Raw genomic sequence first — 21514 nt, 5'->3', positions numbered from 1 at the left:
TTTGGACAAAACTTACCCTTCTTGCTTTCTAGTACTGTAAATGTAATAATAAAGAATATGAAAAATAGAAGGACCCAAGTAATTTCCTGACTTGTAATATTTCATCCTGAAATACTGCATGTCTGAATTTCATTACCAGAGCTACTATAATTCATATTGTATACAAACAAGATTTTATTTATATGACTACCTACTTGCCAACCAACTCTGGAGAACTAGTAAGTTAAACACATCAAAAAACGCATTAGCCCTAACAAAGCTACATATAAGCATATACAGCACCAGAAGTTCACTTGTTCACCTCTTGAGTTATCCTGTGTGAATTGTCCATGGCAAGTTGGCCCCAGGGCGAGTTAGCTGCAGCAAGCCGACCAGGGCGAGTTGGCCATGGCAAGATGGACCGGTTGAGTTGGCCATGGTGAATTGTCCCATTCCAGTTACATCTATCAACACAGTGTCCTTGTACAGAATACGACAACATAGAATTAAAGAGTTGAATGAGGCCATCTGCAATAACTCCCAGCTCAAGAGGATAATAATTTAGGAAGGTGTTGCCAGAAACTAGTGTTTACTTCCAGGTTCCAGCATGAACACACAAACAATGGGTTCGCTTAATAACCACCACAAAAAATGTCATAAAATTGGGTCCAGTCACATTATAACCTAATTTATAACAGTCCTGATTTAAGACTGTAATTGCCAGGCTCAACTATGGTTGCAAATCAAGGACTATATATACAACATTTTCTGTTTCATCTCAAGCAGAAAAATGTCTTAGGCTAGTCCTTCTGAGGCCAGAAAAAGCAAATAAGCAAAGTTATTTGTTAATTTTTTATTAAACCAGAACTTTCTGCTTCTGGCAAACAATTAACAGAAGATCCCTTAAGGGAGACCAAAGGAAAAAAAAAAATTTAAAATTCCATTGGCTTTATTTTGGGTTCAGGGATTTAAACCATAGTCAGAAACAGCAGAATGATCCAGTAGTTATACCTTTCACTGACTGTAAAGGAAGCAATGTCTAAGTAGGGTAGACAAATAAGTTCTTTGCTATGTTACCCAAAGAACCACAAAAAATATCAGAAGCAGAAATATGTTTGCATGATATTTAATTTTCCATCTCTTAACAGGTGCAGAATTCTCAGGCCAGAGAAGCCTAAACAGACCTGTCTGGAGAAAACAGAAGGGCAGGAGTAGGTTGTCAATGTGTTGCTGTTTCTGAACTGAATTTACTATATATATTAACAGGAATCTGAAGAGGACTGACAGAACAAAAGAGACTCAATACTCATTGAGGTACTGGAAGATTTTTCAGGAGACTAGAGAAAAGGGAGTGCTGCAACATTTATCTAAGATTTGTTTATTTTGCTTGACTCTAATAACCCTTCTATTTAAGGTCAGCGATGGGCAGTTTGTTCCTAGTGCAGCAGGCAATAGGTTGGTGTCGTGTTCGGCTGCCCGTGGTTGTAACTAAGAGATTCTGTACCATGTCTTCTCAAAGACTTTGGATGTCTCCTCCTGCATCTCTACTACAGCCACTGTCTGTCCCAGACAGATTATTACTAGGACCTGGGCCTTCCAATTCTCCTCCACGGGTCTTGTCTGCAGGTAGCCGGCAGCTCATAGGACACCTACACAAAGAGCTGATTCAGGTAAGGACTATACTTCCAACTTCTCCTAAGATCAGCAGGATTCCTCCATCAATTTCTAGTCACTGCTTTGTAACCTAGAGATACCACACTGAGATATGTTTATTTACTCAATATTAAATTGATTTTTATTTTAATAAAGCTCATATGCTCTTAATTATTTTTTTTTAATTTGATTTATATGCCGCCCTTCTCCGGAGACTCAGGGCGGCTTACTATGCATTAAGCAATAGCCTTCATACTTTTGTATATTTATACAAAGTCAGCTTATTGCCCCCACAAACTGGGTCCTCAATTTACCTACCTTAGAAAGGATGGAAGGCTGAGTCAACCTTGAGCCTGGTGAGATTCGAATTTATAGTAATTGCAGACAGCTGGTGTTAATCACAATGCTATCAGTCTGCTGAGCCACCAGGCCCTGTATGTAAAAATGTAAATTAAATTAAAAATTAAAATGTAAATAAAATTACATTTTATTTATTGTATTGATTAAGCCAAAAACCAGCTAATGGCAAATAAAACAGCTGGAGTTTTTAAAATGAAATTTTTGATAATTTTTCAGAGCTTTATTGAGAACAGCCTCATATGATTTTGTTTAATTTGGATATTCTGAGTAACAGTTTACAAATCTTCAGGAAAAACAGCTCTTTAAATAGATTCAAAAACTGCTGCTGAGATCTTGTAATCTTCATTCTTCCATATGTCAGTGAAAAAAAAAATCCCTTTCAGTTCTGTTGCCTGGGAAGGGTTGTACAGTTCAAGTTAAAAATCTATAATCTCTCAGATAATCTGGATATAATCTTTTTATGGATGATGTGTTGTTGATATGTTTTGTATTGATGTCTCCTGAAATGTAATCCCATGTAATTTTAAATCATCAGGCACCTTCTTCCATACTATAATTGCAACTTTGATTGAATTCTAACATTTGTTATTACCCCTCATAGTAAAACAGAATTACTGCTTATTGTAAAAAGAGAACAACCAATAGGCTATTTGATGAAAAGAAATACAGAGTGAAGAATAAGACTTAACATCTGGTTGCAACTTGCATCATTATATTGTATCTCAGCTTTTCTAGCCTCTTTTTCTACCGTCTCATCCTGGAACCTAGTTGCTAAATGGCTCGTCTAGAGAAATTGATCAGCACAATTTCAGAATTATTTCAACCTCTTTGTTCTACAGTATGTCTGATCTGATCAATGATCAGAAAAATTATAAAAACTTGTATCAGTAAAACAAGGCTGAGTCATCTTTGCATCATTGGTCATATCACTTTCATTGCAGCTACACAGGAGCACAAACCCTAACCTTAAGGGAATGTTTTAGGTTTTAAAGCAGCTGAACATAAAACCTATTTGTTCTGTCAGGATAAAAGTGGAAAGGGGGAAAATATAACTGTTACCAAAATTCCTTGGAAACACAGTATAATTGTTGTAAGCCATCCAGAGTTGTGCTTTAAGATGGGAGATGGTATAAATCTTAAAGAGAAAATAAGCTGTATTGGTTCAATTTTCCACAGAGTCACATGGCACTAGAATGGAGAAAGTTGTTGTAGGATTATTAATTTCAGAGACATTTTGACGACAGTTCAGTTTCTTCTACCTATTGACTTTTTTTCCTTAAAGCAAAGTATGTTTAAAACAAATACCTTTTAGTTGATATAACAATATTAGTTAGTTTCTCCTATGCATGTTACTCTCAGATGTAAATACATTAAACTATCTCTGAGGGGAGAAAGCTTATTACTTTTTTTTCCTCTCAGATAATGGATGATATCAAGGTGGGAATCCAGTATATATTCCAGACACAGAACCCTCTCACACTGGCTATCAGTGGCACAGGCCACTGTGCAATGGAAGCCGCCTTCCTGAATTTGGTGGAACAGGGAGACAAAGTCTTAGTAGCTGTGAATGGAATTTGGGGAGAACGAGCAACCGACATTGCAAGCAGACTTGGTATGAACTTGGGAGCCTCTTGTTATATATTTAATAGCCAGCTTCTTTACTGCTAGATGTAAACTGACATTTCTTTCCATTTTTCTATTGAACCATATCATTTACTCTCAGATGCCAAATGGCTGCATTTCAGAGAACAACCATTACAGCAATTTAGGCTGCAATCTTAAATCCCCATTTACTTTGAGCATACTTCTAGTCACAGCCATTCTGTGAAAAATCCTTCTGTGTCTCTGATGTGTACCATGATGTCAATTTATGTTTTTACAATCTCACTACCCTGTTTCCCCCAAAATAAGACACCCCTGATAATAAACCCAATCAGACTTTTGAGTGCGTGGCAATAAGGCCAAGCACTTATTTCAGGGTTCAAAAGAAATATAAGACAGGATCTTATTTTCAGGGAAACACGGTACATCCAACAAGTTGTTGCTGCATTAGTCCCATATAAATCACATTAAGGGGAGCATAAAGGTATGGATGGAGCTGAGCATTTCTTCATTAAAAGGCATGATTAGTTGATTAAGTTATAAATGATTCATTATTTTATTAATTTATTAAATTATTTCTTTTATTTTTTTACTTTATGATTATTTTAAGAATGGAACAGGTAATAATGACTTATTCAGTAAACCATGGTTAAAACAAATAATGGCTTACTATGTATGTATGGACCCATACAATGTCAGAGTAATTCGTAAAAGATTTATTGTGGCACAAAAATCCATACACTAAAACAGGTTTCCCCAGCTTTGTCTTGTAGATACACTGGGCTACGTCTCCTTTATAGTTGGGGAAATCTGGGATTAAAGATTATAGGGTGGCACACATGAAGCACGAACAGCAATACTGTAAATCGTATGTATATAAAGCAAAAACAAATTTCACATCTAATTTCAACTATCCAAGTGTAATGAAATATAATTTACATTACACTTGGATAAGCCATAACACCTTTAAGAAATACAAAGAATGAGAATTTTAATAACTTCACAATATCAGTGATAGGTATATTATTACATTGTTTTCTTGTAATGTATTACCCTAACTAGACTGTAGTTCTTTTGGAATAATCTGGGTTTGGCCAGGTAAGGGTCAAACTGTCCAAGAGGCCATTCTTGCAGTTACCACTTGCATGAACAACTTAAACAAGCTATTTAAAAAGAACACAAACAAATCAGCATGTTGATGCAAAAGACAGGCTGAATCATATGTTCCTTGGGGAGGTCCAGACCCATATCAAAAGCCCAATCCAGAGCTTCAAGAAAAACTTCCATTGCCTTGAATTGGATCATTTCTTCTGATGCAGATCCACAAATGTAATAATCTGAATTACCATCACAGCAGAGGGCATACAGTTAAATTCCTCCCCTATTCCATGCCAGGATCTTGATCAGTGATACCATTTGATAAAATCCATCAATGCAATTATTTTATTATATTCATATATAAAATACCAGTAAGTAATAAAATTTAAGTTATCACCATATATCTGAGAAAGTGAGAAAACCATAAATCTATTAACTTTCAATGGTACAGTGGCTGCATATGTGCTTTGCTTCCAGTAAGCATCATTGTGAAATTCCAATTGAGATAGATTCCCGTCTAATATCCTGAAGAACTGCTGATCAGAGTACTTAACTCTGAAACACATGAAATAGTCTATTTTTGAAAAACTTCATTATTGATTCAATCCTCTAATTGTGTCATTCAATTTTTTAGAGTAAGAACTTGGATTGGATTAGAATTCTTGATGGAATAACATTAAGATTACTGTAAGACTCTATGCCTTTTTTCTTTATGTACACTGAGAGCATATGCACCAAGACAAATTCCTTGTGTGTCCAATCACACTTGGCCAATAAAAAATTCTATTCTATTCTTAATTCAGAATAAAGTCTTTTTGCCTTTTTAATAATCAGTGAGACATTTTAATAATTAAATGCTCCCCCCCTCCCCAATGCCATGTTTAATTATAGCTTATGTTGAAAGGTCCCATGGAATCTAGCTGGACTTTGACAAGCCAGTGCTATGTATTCAAGTTAATATATGACTCGTAGCAAACAGTGAGTCTAAAAGTTGGGTGTGCTTTTCTACTGAAATGTGAAGTGATTATAGTCTTCTTGTTACTCAGGAATGCTAATCCAGTCCAAATTCTTAATCTCAAAGGCTGAATTACACAATTAGTAGATTGAACCAGTCATACAAATCATTGTAGCACAAGTTTGCAAGGTTTGCCAAGAAATATTTTGTGTTCATTTGTCACATTAGCATGCCTATCTGAAGCTCGCTGTTTAAGAAAAAGTTTTTTATTCAGGAAAATCCAATCTCATTAACTTGGAATTTCTCAAGGGATATAAATAGGCAATTTCTTTTCCTTCAGTTCATAATAAAATGGATTCCAATAAAATGAAGGGATTTGTCAATACTTTGTTATGTGATATGAAACACATGCTTTGTTTACTTTTTTTCTAAGCGTTAATATTTTTCTGAAGTTTCTGCTTCTTCCTTTGCTTTTAATTCCATATTATTATTATGCTTATATCTTTTACTCCCTATAGGAGCTGAAGTACATCAGTTGGTAAAGGCTCCGGGTGAATATTTTACTTTAGAAGAAATAGAAAGGGTGAGTTGTGGGCAAGTACCAAAAGTATATTATTTATTGAAATGAATTCATACTTTATTCCATTTGGATATACCAGGGACAACTCATAGAAATTCATCTTCTTACTTACCAGAAACATGCTATTGACTTTTTTCTTTGCATATTTTTTTTTCTTTTTCTCTTTATGTGCCACATAGGGCTTGATGCAGCATTCTCCCTTTTTATTTTTCATCACACATGGAGAATCATCCACTGGAGTAGTTCAGCCACTGGATGGCCTAGGAGACCTCTGTCACAGGTCAGTGAAAGAAGGAAAGTCAACCCCATTGGTTTTAGAACGAAAATAATAGGGTTGCTACCTATAGATGGAAATTATTCTGGGAGGTACTGTAAACATATTGCATATGATTGCCATTCAAAACAAAAGTATTTCAGCTAGATGTTTGGCTTCGACAATAAAACAGAAACAGAAATCATACTACAAATTGGACTACAAGGAGTATAATAGTGATGCATATTGATTGCCTTGTAGGCTACTTCAAGGTAGCTTACAAGTTAGAGAGTAAAATAGCAAAATGATAGTAAAAAAAAAAAAGATGAGCCAAAGAAACAATAATACATACAGCACACAGTGTATATATTAATGTGCAGAAAAGATAATGCAACCATACATCAAATGAGATAATGGTCAGATTCTTTTATGGCTAGCACTTGTGCTTTTTAAAATTCAGCTTCTAAAACTCTTGGTCATAAAACCTGTACCATGATAATTTATGTTGTTATTGAATTTCAGTGAAGTGGCCTAACAAGGAAAGATGGCTTGACATTTAAGATGTATTTACTGTATATATAGTGCATCCATATGATTAATTAAGAATAACTGTGTTATTATAAAGGCTTTGAGAAACATAATAATAAAGTACAGAAAGACAGTTTTGGGGTCCTTGGTGCTCTCTGAGCTTGGTTGTTTTCTTGAAGACATTTCATTACCAAACTATTACTGAAAAGGTACCTCTAGGAGGTAAACAAAATAACAAATGGACAAAATTTCACTTTTACAAGATTGTCTCAAGTACATAGAAATAAGAACAGTTTTACTTTTAACTACAAAAGCTACGGTACAACAAACAGGCAAGCTATGACGAGGAAAGATAGATTCGGAGAATGCTTCATTTTTCTCCTCCATTTACTTTTTGTTACAAATTGCAACTGTTTGCTCAGATAGAAGTATACTTTTCAAAGTTGCTCAACTGTATGGAGGAAGAATATGGAAGTCTTGTAACTTTTCTTCCATGAGTAATAAAATAATCCTGGGAAAGTGAGTTTCAGTCAACACGCCCCCCCGCCCCCGCCAGTCAACATTGCTCAAGAGACAAAAGTTAACAGCTTTCCAATATTTAACTATGAAACACATCCAAATGAAATCTGCTAAACGTATAATTTAAATTCTACCAATTTTTATTTAAAAGTCAGTGATAATCATTTGTAGATCACCAATATGGCTCTTACAGCATCACTAGCTGGCCTCTAAAAATTAATGTTTTAATTTTTTTTCAATTAAAATGGCTGAGATTCTACCAGATCTGTATTCAGTTGTGAGTTTTCAAACTTTCATTTTAAAAAACATTGAAAACAATTCATTTTTTAAAACTGGAACCAGCAACATCATGTAAAATCGTATAATATTGCTCCCTTTGTAGAAAAATAGTTGATCCCTGATATATTCTTTCATCATTGTTTTAGATATAATTGCTTACTACTGGTAGATGCTGTGGCATCATTAGGTGGCACTCCAATACTTATGGATCAGCAAGGTGAGCAAGATTCAGCAATCTGTCCTTGCAGCATGAACGTTTGTTTCTATTCTATAGCGTTAATTTCTGGATTTTTCTAAAATGTAGAACTGAATTTTATTTCTAAAGTTCTTAACCAGATTTAATTGATCAATCATTTTTAGCGAAAGTTCATACTAGAGGATAAATGTGAATTTGCTCAGAATATATTTTGGGCATGAACTCTTTTAATTGTGCAGTAACACTAGCAGAAAGAGTTTCAAAGGAAATATCACAGGAGACAATTCTATTTTAAATTATAGTGATGGTATATGAAAATCCATGAAGATCCCCAAACTGTTTCCAAAGCTCTTCCATTTCCTAACCAGTCCTCTGCTCCTAATTGGGGAGCTACTGCTTAACAAGGCAAATAACCCCACTTCATGAGAAAGATGTCCACTTCATGAGGAAGTCCCACTGTTATCATGTGGTCCATAAGGCATTTTCCTGCAACCACTGTAATGTAGTTATTAAAGTATTGGACTAGATAGAACTAGGAAGATCCAGAGACAAACCTACCATTAGCTACTGAATAACTTCTGGGCAATCAATCTCCCTTCTGCCAATTTGCTTCAAAGGGATCAAATGAAGAAAAATCCCCCTATAAGTCCCCTTGAACTTTTAGAGGCAGGATATAAATCTAACAAAACGTTGCCCTTGGGCCAAAATACAGATTCTTCTCAGGATACCTTGCAAAGAGTGATAAGTAAATCTAAAACTAAGTAAATCTTAAACTAATTTTCAGGTAACCCCTAGAGGTTCAGTCACTGGGAGTGAAGGAAACGGATGGTTAAAGATCATGCTAGCTGGATTGATCGAAATGGCTACTGACTATACTACACAGGGTTGTCAGGTTGGGGAAAACATACCAGTAACTACCATATATGGACCAAAAAGAGTGTCCCCCCTCAAAGAGTCTGGGGATTATATTATTTTTTAAAGTGCTCCTAGACCTTTGTGGGAAAGATGGGATAGCTAAACCAGTTTGTGTAGTAATGCATGCCACATAATACTGTATATAAAATGAACACAGCATTCCAACAAATCAATTTCACATTGAATTCTAAAATTAGCTACAAAATGCTGGTAGAGGCAAAAGAAAGTAGAAAGCAAAAAACCAAGGGTTTTCATGGTAAATTTATTTCCTGTATTAATAACAGTGATTCAAATGAAAAAGCTCCTAACAAATTTTCTTATTAAATGCACAGGTATTGACATTCTGTATACTGGCTCCCAGAAAGTTTTAAGTGCACCACCTGGTGCTTCTCCCATTTCTTTCAGCAACAGAGCCAGGTAAGGAGATTTGTCTATGAGATATATTATTTTCAAGTGCTGTATCTTTCTGGGACAAGACATAAGTACACTAAATAAGAGAAACAAGAAAATATTTATTTCTTGATATCCATTGAGCACAAAAATGTATTAAAAACACAAATGCCAGAACTGAACATATCTGGAAGGCAACACCATGCAGAAAGCTAGAGAAAACTTCCTCAGAGCTTAATGCAAAAATAAAAGATAATCAGCAGCTTCCACAGCAATATGTCCAACCTATTCTACAAGAATTATGCTACAACAGAATATCTTATTGCAACATGGTGACACAGAACCTATTGTGAAAAAAGAACTAGTTTGGTGTAGTGGTTTAAGGCAGCGTTCCCCAACCTTTGCGACATGGCGGGCAGGCGGGGGGGGGGAGAGGGATACTGGGCCATGTGAGTGTCAGGCTGGCACACGTATGCAACCTTTGTGCAAGTGGTGGGCCAATAGGCACTTGCTTGAGTGCTGCAGGCCTGCCGCTTGCACAAGTTGAGCTGCGAACGTGCATGCACACACTCCAGCCAGTCATTTACATGGCCCAATTGCAAATAGGCAACAGTCCAGTAGTGGTCTGCAGCTCAGGGGTTGGGTATGGTTGGTTTACAGCATCAGGGTAGAAACTAGGAGACCATGAGTCTCTCAGCCCCAGGAAAGAGGCAATGGCAAATTCATTGGTCTTAGTATCTAAATCTCTGAGAGTCCAAACATCATGTGTTTTTGTAAACCTTAAACAAACATTTTACCAATTGCAATTAACCAAGTACCTCAGTACACAAAATATTGTATCTGAAAATCTCAGGCGGTATAGTAGGCACATTCTGCTATTTGATTGCATTGATTCTGTTTCCAAGACTGTCACACATTTTAGCAGTTGCAGGCAGGTCTACAATTTCTGACTTTAACTTGCATGGTTGCTTCCACTGAATAATAATACTATGCTTCAAACCATCCTGGGAAAGTGTATTGCATATAAGTACACACATAACATATAGATGTAAGTATATTCATTCATTTTAAAATATTCTTTTGCTTCCTGAATTACCAAGGTCTACTCAAGAATTTATTTATTTGTATTTATTTGTATCCCACCTTTATTACTTTTACAAATAACTCAAGGTGCTGAACACATCCAACACCCCTTTCTCCTTCTATTTTCCCCACAACCTCAACCCCTGGAAGTGGCCTGGGCTGAGAAATAGTGACTGGCCCAAAGTCCCTATGCGGAGTTCGCAGCAGATATTTTTTCTTTGCGCCCTAGGAGAGAAACATCTGTCGCTACCTAGGATTGAACTCTCAACCTTCCAAGCAGAAGGCGAGCATCTTCATCACTAGGCCACCATGCCACTCAGCACAAAGAATGCACTATGAACCATTTAAAAATAAATAACTGATAGACAATGGCTCTACTTTGAAGGGGGATTTCCTTCAAGTGCTAATCAAAAATGTTCATCTTGCCAGAAAGAAGATTCATACTCGGAAGACAAAGCCAACTTCCTTTTACCTGGATGTGGAAGAGCTATCTACATACTGGGGCTGTGATGGTAATCCAAGAAAGTGAGCATTTATACAACTCTTCTACTTTGCTCTTAAGAAAATGGCTTTCTTGTTTCCTGGAACTGGTCTGGGAATTCATGTTATGCTGCCAAATGAGAAAATGTTAAACAATACCAGCATTTTGATTAGTTAGTCCTTGACTTACAATAGTTCGTTTAGAGATCATTCAGTTACAATGGCAGTGAAAAAAGTGACTTATGACCATTTTTTCAGTTATCACCTCTGCAGCGTTCCCATGATCATGTGATCAAAATTCAGATGCTTCGCAACTGGTTCATATTTATGACCATTGTTGTGCCCCAAGGTTATGTGACCACCTTCTGCAACCTTCTGACAAAGTCAGTTGGGAAGCCAGATTCACTTAAGGCAAGAAAGGTTTTAAAATGGGACTATACTCATTTAACAAATGTCTCGCTTAACATAAATGTTAGGCTCAATTGTGGTCATAAATCAAGGACTACTTGTATATCTGTGAAAATGCAGGAAATGACTTTGTAGAGGTAAACAATCAAATGTTTTGATCACTCAGTCCTGCCTTTCTTCTCATTTTCAAAGCAGTCTCCCTTATTGTTTTGCCTTGAAAGTATGCAAGTTGCATGACTCAGCTTTAAATTTTTAATTCTTAAATTATGATTCTTGGAGTGTTCTTATGGCTATAGAAGCTCTGTACAGAAGATGAATTTTGGTCAAGCAACCCAACCTACTTTAGAGGGCAATTGCCATGGGAAAAGTGGAAGTAAGAGTGCTATGTGAATAATCTCAAAATTTTGAAAGAGAGGCAGAATATAAATCTAATGAAAAAATTCACGAACAAAGAAGGAAATATCAGTTTTTGATATTTTATATATTTTGTGACTTTATATATTTTGTGACTTTATATATTTAACTGACTTAGATTGTTCTACTCTCATTTCTGATCTTTTTTTAAAATTAAAACTGGCAGCAGAAAAGATTAACTGGAATCTGTTCATTTGTTTCTGTATAAGCTAAATGTATTATATGCGGGGTTTTTTTTACAGATATCATCATACTGCACCTATTAACACATTCTTTTGCTTGCGAGAAGCTTTGGCAATTTTTGCAGAAAAGGTTAGTTGCTGCAGGCACTTTATAATATTGAAAATAGCATGTTTTAAAAAAGAAAATTTTACTATTTTATACACACACTAGTAATGGGTTCCACTTACCTTTGCTACCGGTTCAGAATTGGGAGCACGCATGTGCGCTTGCTTTGCTCGTGTGTGGTACTTCTGCGCATGCGCACAACCTTTTGTGCATGCGTAGAGCATCCATGATGACATCCAGGTGGGTGGGTGGAGCCTCTCGCTGCCACCACTACCAGTTCGCCCACCGACGCACACACAAACATTGGTATTACATTATACATCAGCAACATACTTAACTCCACTTAAATGGGCAGTTCAAGATGGTGGTTATAGAAGACACAGTGACCAAGTCCCTTGGGTGTTCCAATGTGGGATTCCCCAGGGTTTGGTCATCTCCTTCATATTATTTAACATCTATATGAAACTGCTGGAATAAGTCATCATTTGGTTTAGGATAAGGTATCATAAATATGCAGGTGATACCAGTTCACATCCCCAACCTGGGTTGAGCTGGAGAGACTCTGGAAATCTTGAACTGACACCCAGAAGCTATATATCTGAATATGGCAGTTATATTAGATAATGACTTGCCAAAATAGAATCTATCTCTTTTGTGAACATTTAGGGTCAGTTAAGGTTCATCAGGGCAGGGGTGGAAATGCAAATGTTTGGAAGCTGTTATTTCTGTCAAATTTTTATTACCAGTAAGTACTGGCTAAATGGGTATTTTGAGTCTGTAAACAATAGTACATAAATATTAAGTATGTATTCAAATATGTAGAAAGATGTTATGCTTAACTCTGTACTATGGAGGCTGTTTTACCTACTGCTCACTTACAGAATTTGACCAGAGGTGCTTGCATTTTTTTGAACAAATGTGTTCAAAAAAACACATTTGGCTACTGTTTTCCCAATCATGCGGTTCTGAAAGAAAATGACTAGAACTATAATTGATTGTTTATGACACAATAATCCAGGCAAAATTATGTCCATCACATTCCCAAGATTGGAGGTTTAACTGAACAAAATGCATAACATATATTTGCAGGTTTCTTAAACTTTATTTTTTTATATATAGGAAAATAAATATTTTCGTTTTCTACACAGGGACTAGAAACCTCCTGGAATCTTCATAAAGAAAATAGCCTCTACCTCTGTGCAGGACTGCAGAAGTTAGGTCTCAAACTCTTTGTGAAAGAACCAGTAAGAATGAAATTAATCATGAATGTAGAATATGGATCAAACTAATTACTCATTATAAAGTTTTATATGGGAAAGACTGTTTAGGGTAAATTTGGATAACTGAGCAAATAGGAAATATTGATTGCTACAAAGACAGAATAAAAAAAGGGAATCAGAATTAAATCCTTGCCTTCAATACTGTTTTTACCCACACTTGTTTACATAGACTTTAAGCCAGGAGAGATCATACTGGAGGTATGAATACTTATTCTGCTTTCATATCTTGAAAATAATGTTTTGTATGGTGGCAAAACCTGATCCAAAAGTATATAAATATACACAATTTTCTGAATTTATCCATTCATTAATAGATAATTGGTTACTTTTGCTAAGAGGCTTCTCAAATAATGAGTGTGGGAGAGGCACAAGGCCAGAACTAAAGAATAAATTTCCTTTTAATACTATTTATACAATTTCTGTTAAATTATGGAGATAAAGTGTTATTCAAATACCCAAACCACCTGAAAGGCTCTTTTGCTTTTTCTCTCTTCCAAGGATGCAAGACTTCCAACAGTCATCACTATCTTTGTGCCCGAGGGGTATGACTGGAAAGAAATAACTGAATATATTATGAAAAATCATGAGATTGAGGTGTCTGGAGGCCTGGGTCCTTCAGCAGGCAAGGTAAATACAGGCTCATGGGGAGAAAATAAGTGAAATAGATGTGGCTCCTGGTTCTTGAAGCATGCTTAATAAAGGTTGTATCAAACAGATTGAATTAATTACAAATTATATAGCCCAAAGATTTAACATTAATGGTAGGGTAAAGGCTGTAATTTCATCTTGTTTGTGAAAAACTGGTATGTTCTTTAGAATATAGCCACCTTTCTGAAGTTGAGGTTTTCTCTGTAAACAATAAAGAACCTTAAAGCATATTACCTGAAACCAGGGGTGGGATTCAGAAATTTTAGCAACCGGTTCTCTGCCCGGTTGCTGGGTGGGTGTGGCCATGGTGGGCGTGACCTACTCAGCCCCCTGCACCACTGGGGGGGGGAGCTTTTTGCTCTCCCCCGACTCCGGAGGCTTTCCTTGAGCCTCCGGGAGGGCGAAAACAGCCTCCCCCGGTTCCGAAGGCCCTCTGGAGGACAGAAACAGGCCCGTTTCTGAGCTTCGGGTAGGCCCATCTTTCGCCCTCCCAGAGCCTCCGTGTGGGACCTGCACTTACCTGGCATCCAAAATGGAGACTCCTGGGACAGGCGGGGTCAGCCAGTCCTTGCAACAACTGGGTTACTGAACTAGATTAAAATTAACATCCAGTTTGCCCGAACCGGTCCAAACCAGCTGAATCCCACCCCTGCCTGAAACCATTTCTCTGTGAAATAAAAAAGTCTCAAAGAGGATTATCTAATAATAAATATCTAATAATCTTTAGTCTGTATGAAACTGTGGTTTTTTTCACCAGGTTCTTCGCATTGGACTGATGGGCTACAACTCCACTAAACCCAATGTTGACAGAGTCCTTCATGCCATGGGAGAGGCCCTCCAGCACTGTCTCAAGAACAAACTCTGAGTTCTTTCTACTTTCTCATTCTTCAAGAGAGCACAGATAATTAATCAAAATACTGGAGAGGTTTTCTGCACAAGTTTATTAATTGTATAATTCAAAAATACATGTAGCCACAGCTCACATTTTACACAAAGATAAAACATTTTCATTTCAATTAATTTTTACTAATATAATCAAATTATATGCAAACTGCTACGTGGGATTTGGCTTGCTCTTTTGCATTTCTTCACTGAATGTATAGTCTTGTGCAAAGTGGCTAAAGTTTACATTATACACACTTTGGATAGCATGCAGGTGTATCTATACCAACTTTTATTTTTCCTAAAATAGTTTCCTGTTTCTGATTGTGACACTGACTCGTCTAAACTCGAGTAAATTGTTCAATTCTGGAAACTGTTGTGCATACAATACTGACATTCACCTGTTTTAGCTGTAAGTTATAAGTATGGAAAGCCACCATTATGACAGAGTAAGTGACACCAATTGAATTAACTTGAAAAGATAACTTGGAAATTGTCTGCCCAGCAAGACACTCACTCTCAGAAAACAAATTAAGTCTGAATCACTTAGTAGTTCATTCACCGTATCACCTCCTTCTTCTAGACAACTATATGGTATTTGTCATAGTATTTTTTAAAAAAATATTTTAAAGAGTATCTAAATATTCAAAAGTAAAAGAACTTGGGGTGAAAAATTATGATAAATAGCATCCAGCAAACTTACTACCATCAGATAACATTCCATATAAATTACAATAAAATGCTGCCAAATGAAGAATATTTTTCATTTATCAAACATGGTTTTTTACTGAACAGCATCAACTTATGCATAAAAAAAAAAAATCCAAAATTTTTTGAAAGAATAAAAGGGCATAGTTTTCCTTGAAATCTTGGTAACTACTGAAATTGAAATTTATGATTAGTGATCAGCAAATTAACTAAAATTAAAACAAACTGTACACAGAAGCATGCTCAAAATACAGTAAGAGCAATAAAATCACCAAATGGACGTGCCAGTTAAAATTTTCAAAAAAGAGAGACTAAGCAAAATGAAATAAAATAAAGACAAGCATAAAGATTTCTTAGTGACAGCATTACAAGATTAAATCACCTTGACCTTTCTTATGGCAACAGCTACTGATAAAAACATAGCAGTCTGTTCATAATCTCAGGATTCTGGTCTGGGAACAGAAAATGTGCCATGTTCCCTCATGGAAAACAGATCTCTACTAAAGGATAGTACAGACACAATAGTATGTAAGTTGATAGAAAGAACAGTGAAGAAATATATACCTCATTCTGACCACGGGGCCAATTTCTCTCAATGAATGAAATTTTATGAAATCTGGGATCCTATATTGCCCTGAAGCAAGCCAAAGAAAAGGCTCTGTAGTGTGCTGAGTAGGATAGACTGAACAGGGTGTCCACAGGTCAAGAAGGAACTCATTCCTGTAGATTGTCTGTAGCGCTCAAGTCTGTCTGATATGTGATGAAGATTCTTTGATGAATCTTGGCTTTCATTTTCTCTAGGTGTAGAAGTAGCAAAAAGCAGACACAAAGGTTGCAGTTACACAGATGAGCTAAGATACTTACCATCCATCTTGATGCACAGTCTTCAAGAAGAATTAGTGGGGCTAATGGATCATGAAAAAAATAAGTTTGTAGTCATATTTGGGTGTTGTTGTTGTTGTTGTTTTTGCAAGTGTGGAAGCAGGTTGTCATACTTTTTTCTGGGATGTTCTTTTCAAATTCCCATCTTAGAATTTTATGCATGGTGTATAGCATTTTTAAGGCTAACCAAAGCTAGTGTTGCTATCTGATAAATAACATCTCTAGTGCAGTCAAGAAAATCATATTAATAAACAAAATAGTCAAGAATCAATCTCAATCTGAAGTTTACCTTAGTTTAAAGATGCATGTATTAGGGTTAAAGAGTGGCAGTACTTGTTAGAGTGTTATTGCTAAGATAAACACATCAATTCCAATGGTACCTGTACTTTCATTTATTTACTGTTAACAGTTCTTAAAATTTTCTGACATGTACCAGAAAATAACTCCACATGCCACAAACAGTAACAGCTTGGTTATACTATCTTGAATCCTTCAACAACAACAAGAAGCAATGTGTAAAATGGTCTGGAAATGTTCTATGTACCTATCTTTCCCACGGAAACATGCGTTTGGGTCAGAATGGAACGGGGCAATTTTTGTTCCACTGAAACAGAACTGTTCAAAGTAATATTTGGAAGGGAAGAATGGGAGGGAAACCAAGAACATTAACCATGGCTGAGGGAGGCAGGGAAGTTTTGGGAGGTAAAAGCTGGTGAGCTACATCATGCTGGGAACACTGAGGAGAGAGAAGGCAATTATTACATCCATCAGTATTGTCCTACTTGCCCTAGGTTTCCTGCTAGTTTTGATTCAGCTAAAATCTGGAATGAAAACGGCTAAGAAAATTCTGTAGAATGTACGTAGAAAATGCACTGAAAAAACAGTACATATTAAATAGCACAAAACAATATAGAAGTAAAAGAAAATACAAAAATGTAGTTGACTGTTGAAAAATATCAAGAGTTGCCTTTAACTTAATTCAAGTTAGGTTCTGTTTTCTTTACAAAATATTTCAGAGGGATGTTAACTTGACTGTACATAAACATAGCCAAAGACGGTATTCCTGAAATGTCTTGAATCCCAAGGAAGAGGAAATAGAGATGGGCTGAAGCGTCTTTTCTTTTTGTTTCTTTATCTTCCTTAGGAAATTAAATGTGATTTCATTAAGTGCAAATCAACAGTTTTACATTCTTAAGACTCATGTCCCCTTGCCCACTGTATTCAAAAGGCTGAACATGTGTAATATTTTTCCACTTAACAGGAAGTTAAAAGCCTAATTATGAGCAATATATGGTGATTTTCAATTTATATTACAAGAATGTAATTTAATATTGTCCCAGAAAGACATAATCTTATGCTTCGTTATATGGCTATGCATGACTGTTAAATTATTCAGAATTAGCTAGAAGCAAGTATACCAGCATCTGAACTGATTAAGAAAGGCACTGCTGCATCGGGTTAATACTCCTGGAGTCCAACATATTTGTTCTAAACTAAATTAATCAAGAAAACCATGAGTAAAATACAAGGCAGAATAACTCAATCACTGTTTAGCCTCAATTACATGTGGCATTCTGATGTTGCCTTTGGCTCTTCCATTTCCAAGCCTTAACTTCATAGCTTTTAAATTCCTGCAATATGTCTTGTTTTCAATTAACTAGACTAGAATATTTTGGGCTCATATCCAGCTTCTTTGAAATAAATTATTTATCTATCTGCTTTTTAAAGTATTTGAGTTATAGCTTATTAATGTAAGTATAATTTCATAAAGAGGACACAAACAACAAGGAAGGTTATTGAAGTAAGAGTTGAGGATAGAAAAAATAAAGTGTGGAAAACAGAACAAAAAAAGTACAATGAACTTTACCACACCTGAAAATAAGAAGCAAATGCTCAAGAACCTAAATTCATTCAATATTGAACCATTCTCAACAAAAGAATTAAGAGAAATTTCTAAAAAGGTATTATTCTTGACTAATTTTGACAAGTCATGAGAGGGGGAGGAGCTTGATACAAGTCCATTTATCATATTCTTTAAAAAAGAATATTAGAATTAAAAAATGAACCTTATTTTTGTTAAACAGTCAGCTTCCTAAAAAGATGTAGCTGTCTGTCCATAGATCCATGCCTGCAATATAACCTTTGAATGAATACATACATACATACATACATACATACATACATACATACATACATACATATATATATATATATATATATATATATATGTATGTATATGTATGTATATCTATATATATATATGTATGTATATATATATCTATATATATATAAAAATAGGGCAAAGCAATTTTAAATAATATTATCCAGTAAAAGGACATTTGTTTTTTATTTACAGTGTTTGTACATATTTATAGTAACATCAAAAATATTCACAATGCAAAGTGCAAAATGTCACTTCGTTATCACTTACCATCTTAATATTTCATTAATTCACCTTGCCCACCCCCATTATCCAGATTGTCTTAGCATAGTTTATATCTTCCTTCCGTATACATAGCCACTCTAAAAGCAATCTTCAAATGTATAGCTGAAAATCTGCACATTTCAGCTTTATTCAACACAGGTTTAGGCATATCTATATCTCAAAATAAATGGATATGCATATTTGTAAATGGAGTCATTACAACAGAATTGGAAGTGCCTGTGTAATAATAATAATTCAGAGTGCAAAAGCAGTGGTCAAGATAAAGAAGCACTCCCTATCCTTTCTCACAGGGAATGAATTCAGATAATGCTGTCAAGAAAGTGATTTTTCTCAGTATTATTAAGCCTACAACAAAATTCAAATCGATGAATTAATTGTGGCTTTACTTCTAAAATATTAACTAGCAGGAGAGTACATTATACACACCTGCAGAAGTCCAAACCCAACAAGCTTGTAGCAATAACACTGAGAAATTATTTCACCTACTACATTCCCTGAATTGCTATGACTTGCCTTTCAGAGTAAAAGAAAACATGAAAACCATATATAAAAACTCTAGCTTTATTTTTGCAGTCTCCTTCCAGCTTATTAACAGTTCCAGCCAGAGGCACAAGCTCTAAAAGTTGCTTTGATATAATGCAAAGTGTCTAGGCAGCAGAATATTTATTAACTATAAATAAATGTTTGGGATGACTGAAACTGGTGAGTGAAATGAGACACTCAATTTCTGACTGGCGCTCTTGTCCCTTGACAGAGATACCTGTGGGCTTAAGACCACAGAAAACTTACTTGGTAAACAACAAGATATGAGGCAGAGATTACAAAATTATATAAAAAACTTATCTTAACATTGTTCTTCTCTGCTCCAGGAATAACTTATTCCTCTACCATATATATTTGGTAAATAATGTATTTTAAAAAATATTTAAGCTCTGATTTACATCCAGATTTTTTATGGGGATGCCTATCATATTTCCAAGAGCGTACCTCCAACCAGCAGTCAATTCTTTTACTTAAATCAATTCACTGTTACGATTTCATGTTATGTAAAAGTAACACAGAGTTTTATAATAAATGTAAGTTTCTGAAGCAGCATTGTATCTGCCTGGGGAACTCTAATTTTGTTGCTGGAAAATTCCAGTAGGCATAATTTCCACAATTCGAATTTTGGTATCATTTATGTGTACTGAAAAATATTCCATTTGGAGATCTTGGAATTCTGCTTTCTTAAATCCAAGGAGCTGTCACTAGTAACAAGTGACGGTTAAGAGGCAAGCATAAATCACATTGAATGTGTTACCTGTCATGTAAGTATCTTTTTGTTTTAAAAGAGGAAGTACAGGTACATTAAGCTGAGGTTTAACAAATGCATATATTTTACTTAAAAACATTCATCTGATCAAAATAAACTTCATGGGACAAAACTGTTATTAAATAACATTTCAATTCAAATTGTATATAATTTTTTAAAGTTTTCATACAGCAAACAATGGTTCACCCTTGAAAATCTGTAGAAAAAAATCACACATACATACACACACAGAGAGGGAGGGAAAAGAAAAAGAAAAAGCTCTGAGGTATCACACCCACCCAGACACAGCCTTACATCAGCTGTGGTATAAGCAGAATATTGTAGGCCCAAAGAAAAAAAAGACTACTGATTGTTCTAGTAGAGTTCAGGTAGTTCAGACAAAAATATCCCAGAATAGATATCTGAATAGAAGAACTACCTCAATAAAGTCCTCAAGTGCATTGGAGACCTGATCACTTAAACTGCTCCTGCCAAGCAGCTCCCTGCACCTGAGACAAATGCAGCCCAAGGTGCCTTGTGCAAAAGGTAAGGAAATTAGGTGCAGCTATTTCCCATTATTCCTTAGTATATAGCTCTGAAGATTATATGAAAGTTCGACTTCTCTTTCATCACGCAAGATACTGCTGGAGTGCTGTTTTCGCCCTGCAATGAAAAGCATTTTTTAATTTTAGAGGATATACATAAATGGGGATTTTAGAAATACTATCATGCAACGAATAAACTACAGCATAGAAAACTGGGTACATGAAGTTCAGTAACTGAACATGCAAAAATGAATCTGCTCTCAATTTTACTACACGGTTCTTTGTACTTAGAATCAATCTATTCCCTTTTCTATTTATAATTTCTCAAGCAGCTTTTACATAAGAGTGCGTGCATTTTACAACTTTGAGAACTTAAAACTATCTTGGACTGAAACTGAAATGAGCAGCATGTGAAAACACAAAGGTATTTCAGTCAGATATAATGATTGGGAAGATATTAAGTGGGATACCTCTACAAATGTAGATTTTTGCTTGCCCTTTAAGTGAAGTCCGCCATGCTCTTTACATGGGGCTGCCTTTGAAGAGCATCCAGAAGATGCAACTCATTTAAAATGCACTTATGCAGTCAATTATGAACAACCCTCAATATACGTACATTACATTTCTCCTCCATGAGCTGCTTTGGCTATCAATATGTTTCTGGGTGAAATTCAAAATGCTGGTGGTTACTACAAAGCCACTCGTACCATGGGGCATTTATTAGGATATTTGTGGAATTGTCTTTCTCTAATCATACCATCAGAAGAGGCATTATATGAGCTCCCTCAATTAAAATGTGCCATCTTGTGGGACCCAGAATGTTAGCCTTTTTGTTCTGCTCTTTGGAACACT

At 35.6% G+C, this 21514-nt stretch overlaps 2 protein-coding genes across 12 annotated transcripts in view; one reads left to right on the top strand and one right to left on the bottom strand.

Annotated features, from left to right (window-relative positions):
• Positions 1-950: 950 nt before the first annotated feature.
• On the top strand, positions 951-15547 carry AGXT (alanine--glyoxylate aminotransferase). Of its 2 annotated transcripts, XM_034439684.3 has the most exons (12): positions 951-1293; positions 1394-1649; positions 3412-3604; positions 6166-6230; positions 6407-6507; positions 7953-8023; positions 9250-9334; positions 10820-10915; positions 11935-12004; positions 13129-13224; positions 13759-13887; positions 14666-15547. In XM_034439684.3, the coding sequence occupies exons 2-12, from the start codon at positions 1401-1403 to the stop codon at positions 14771-14773; spliced, it is 1263 nt and encodes a 420-aa protein (XP_034295575.1). In that variant the 5' UTR covers positions 951-1293; positions 1394-1400; the 3' UTR covers positions 14774-15547. The 2 variants fall into 2 exon arrangements, with proteins under 2 accessions (XP_034295575.1, XP_034295576.1); XM_034439685.3 differs by having other exon boundaries at positions 951-1649.
• Positions 15548-19371: 3824 nt separating this feature from the next.
• Positions 19372-21514, bottom strand: part of ARMC8 (armadillo repeat containing 8) — a 53403-nt gene continuing 51260 nt past the window's right edge. For all 10 annotated transcript variants that reach the window (XM_034439679.2, XM_087872169.1, XM_087872166.1 and 7 more), the window contains one exon: positions 19372-20780. In XM_034439679.2, the coding sequence (XP_034295570.2) occupies positions 20747-20780 (34 nt within the window). In that variant the 3' untranslated portion in view covers positions 19372-20746. The remainder of the gene's footprint in view (positions 20781-21514) is intronic.

The sequence above is a fragment of the Pantherophis guttatus genome, chromosome 6, assembly GCF_059756535.1.
Source record: "Pantherophis guttatus breed Tessera chromosome 6, ASM5975653v1, whole genome shotgun sequence".
NCBI lineage: Eukaryota > Metazoa > Chordata > Lepidosauria > Squamata > Colubridae > Pantherophis > Pantherophis guttatus.
The sequence above is the reverse complement of the archived record's forward strand: the minus strand, read 5'-3'. Positions and strand labels throughout refer to the sequence as shown.

What these genes read in the sequence shown, in the direction of transcription:
- AGXT (XM_034439684.3), top strand. Translation starts at nt 1,401, where the DNA reads ATGGGCAGTTTGTTCCTAGTGCAGCAGGCAATAGGTTGGTGTCGTGTT. An exon ending in CTTTAGAAGAAATAGAAAGG is followed by an intron (nt 6,231 to 6,406) that starts GTGAGTTGTGGG and finishes TGTGCCACATAG; the next exon opens with GGCTTGATGCAGCATTCTCC. An exon ending in CTAGGAGACCTCTGTCACAG is followed by an intron (nt 6,508 to 7,952) that starts GTCAGTGAAAGA and finishes TCATTGTTTTAG; the next exon opens with ATATAATTGCTTACTACTGG.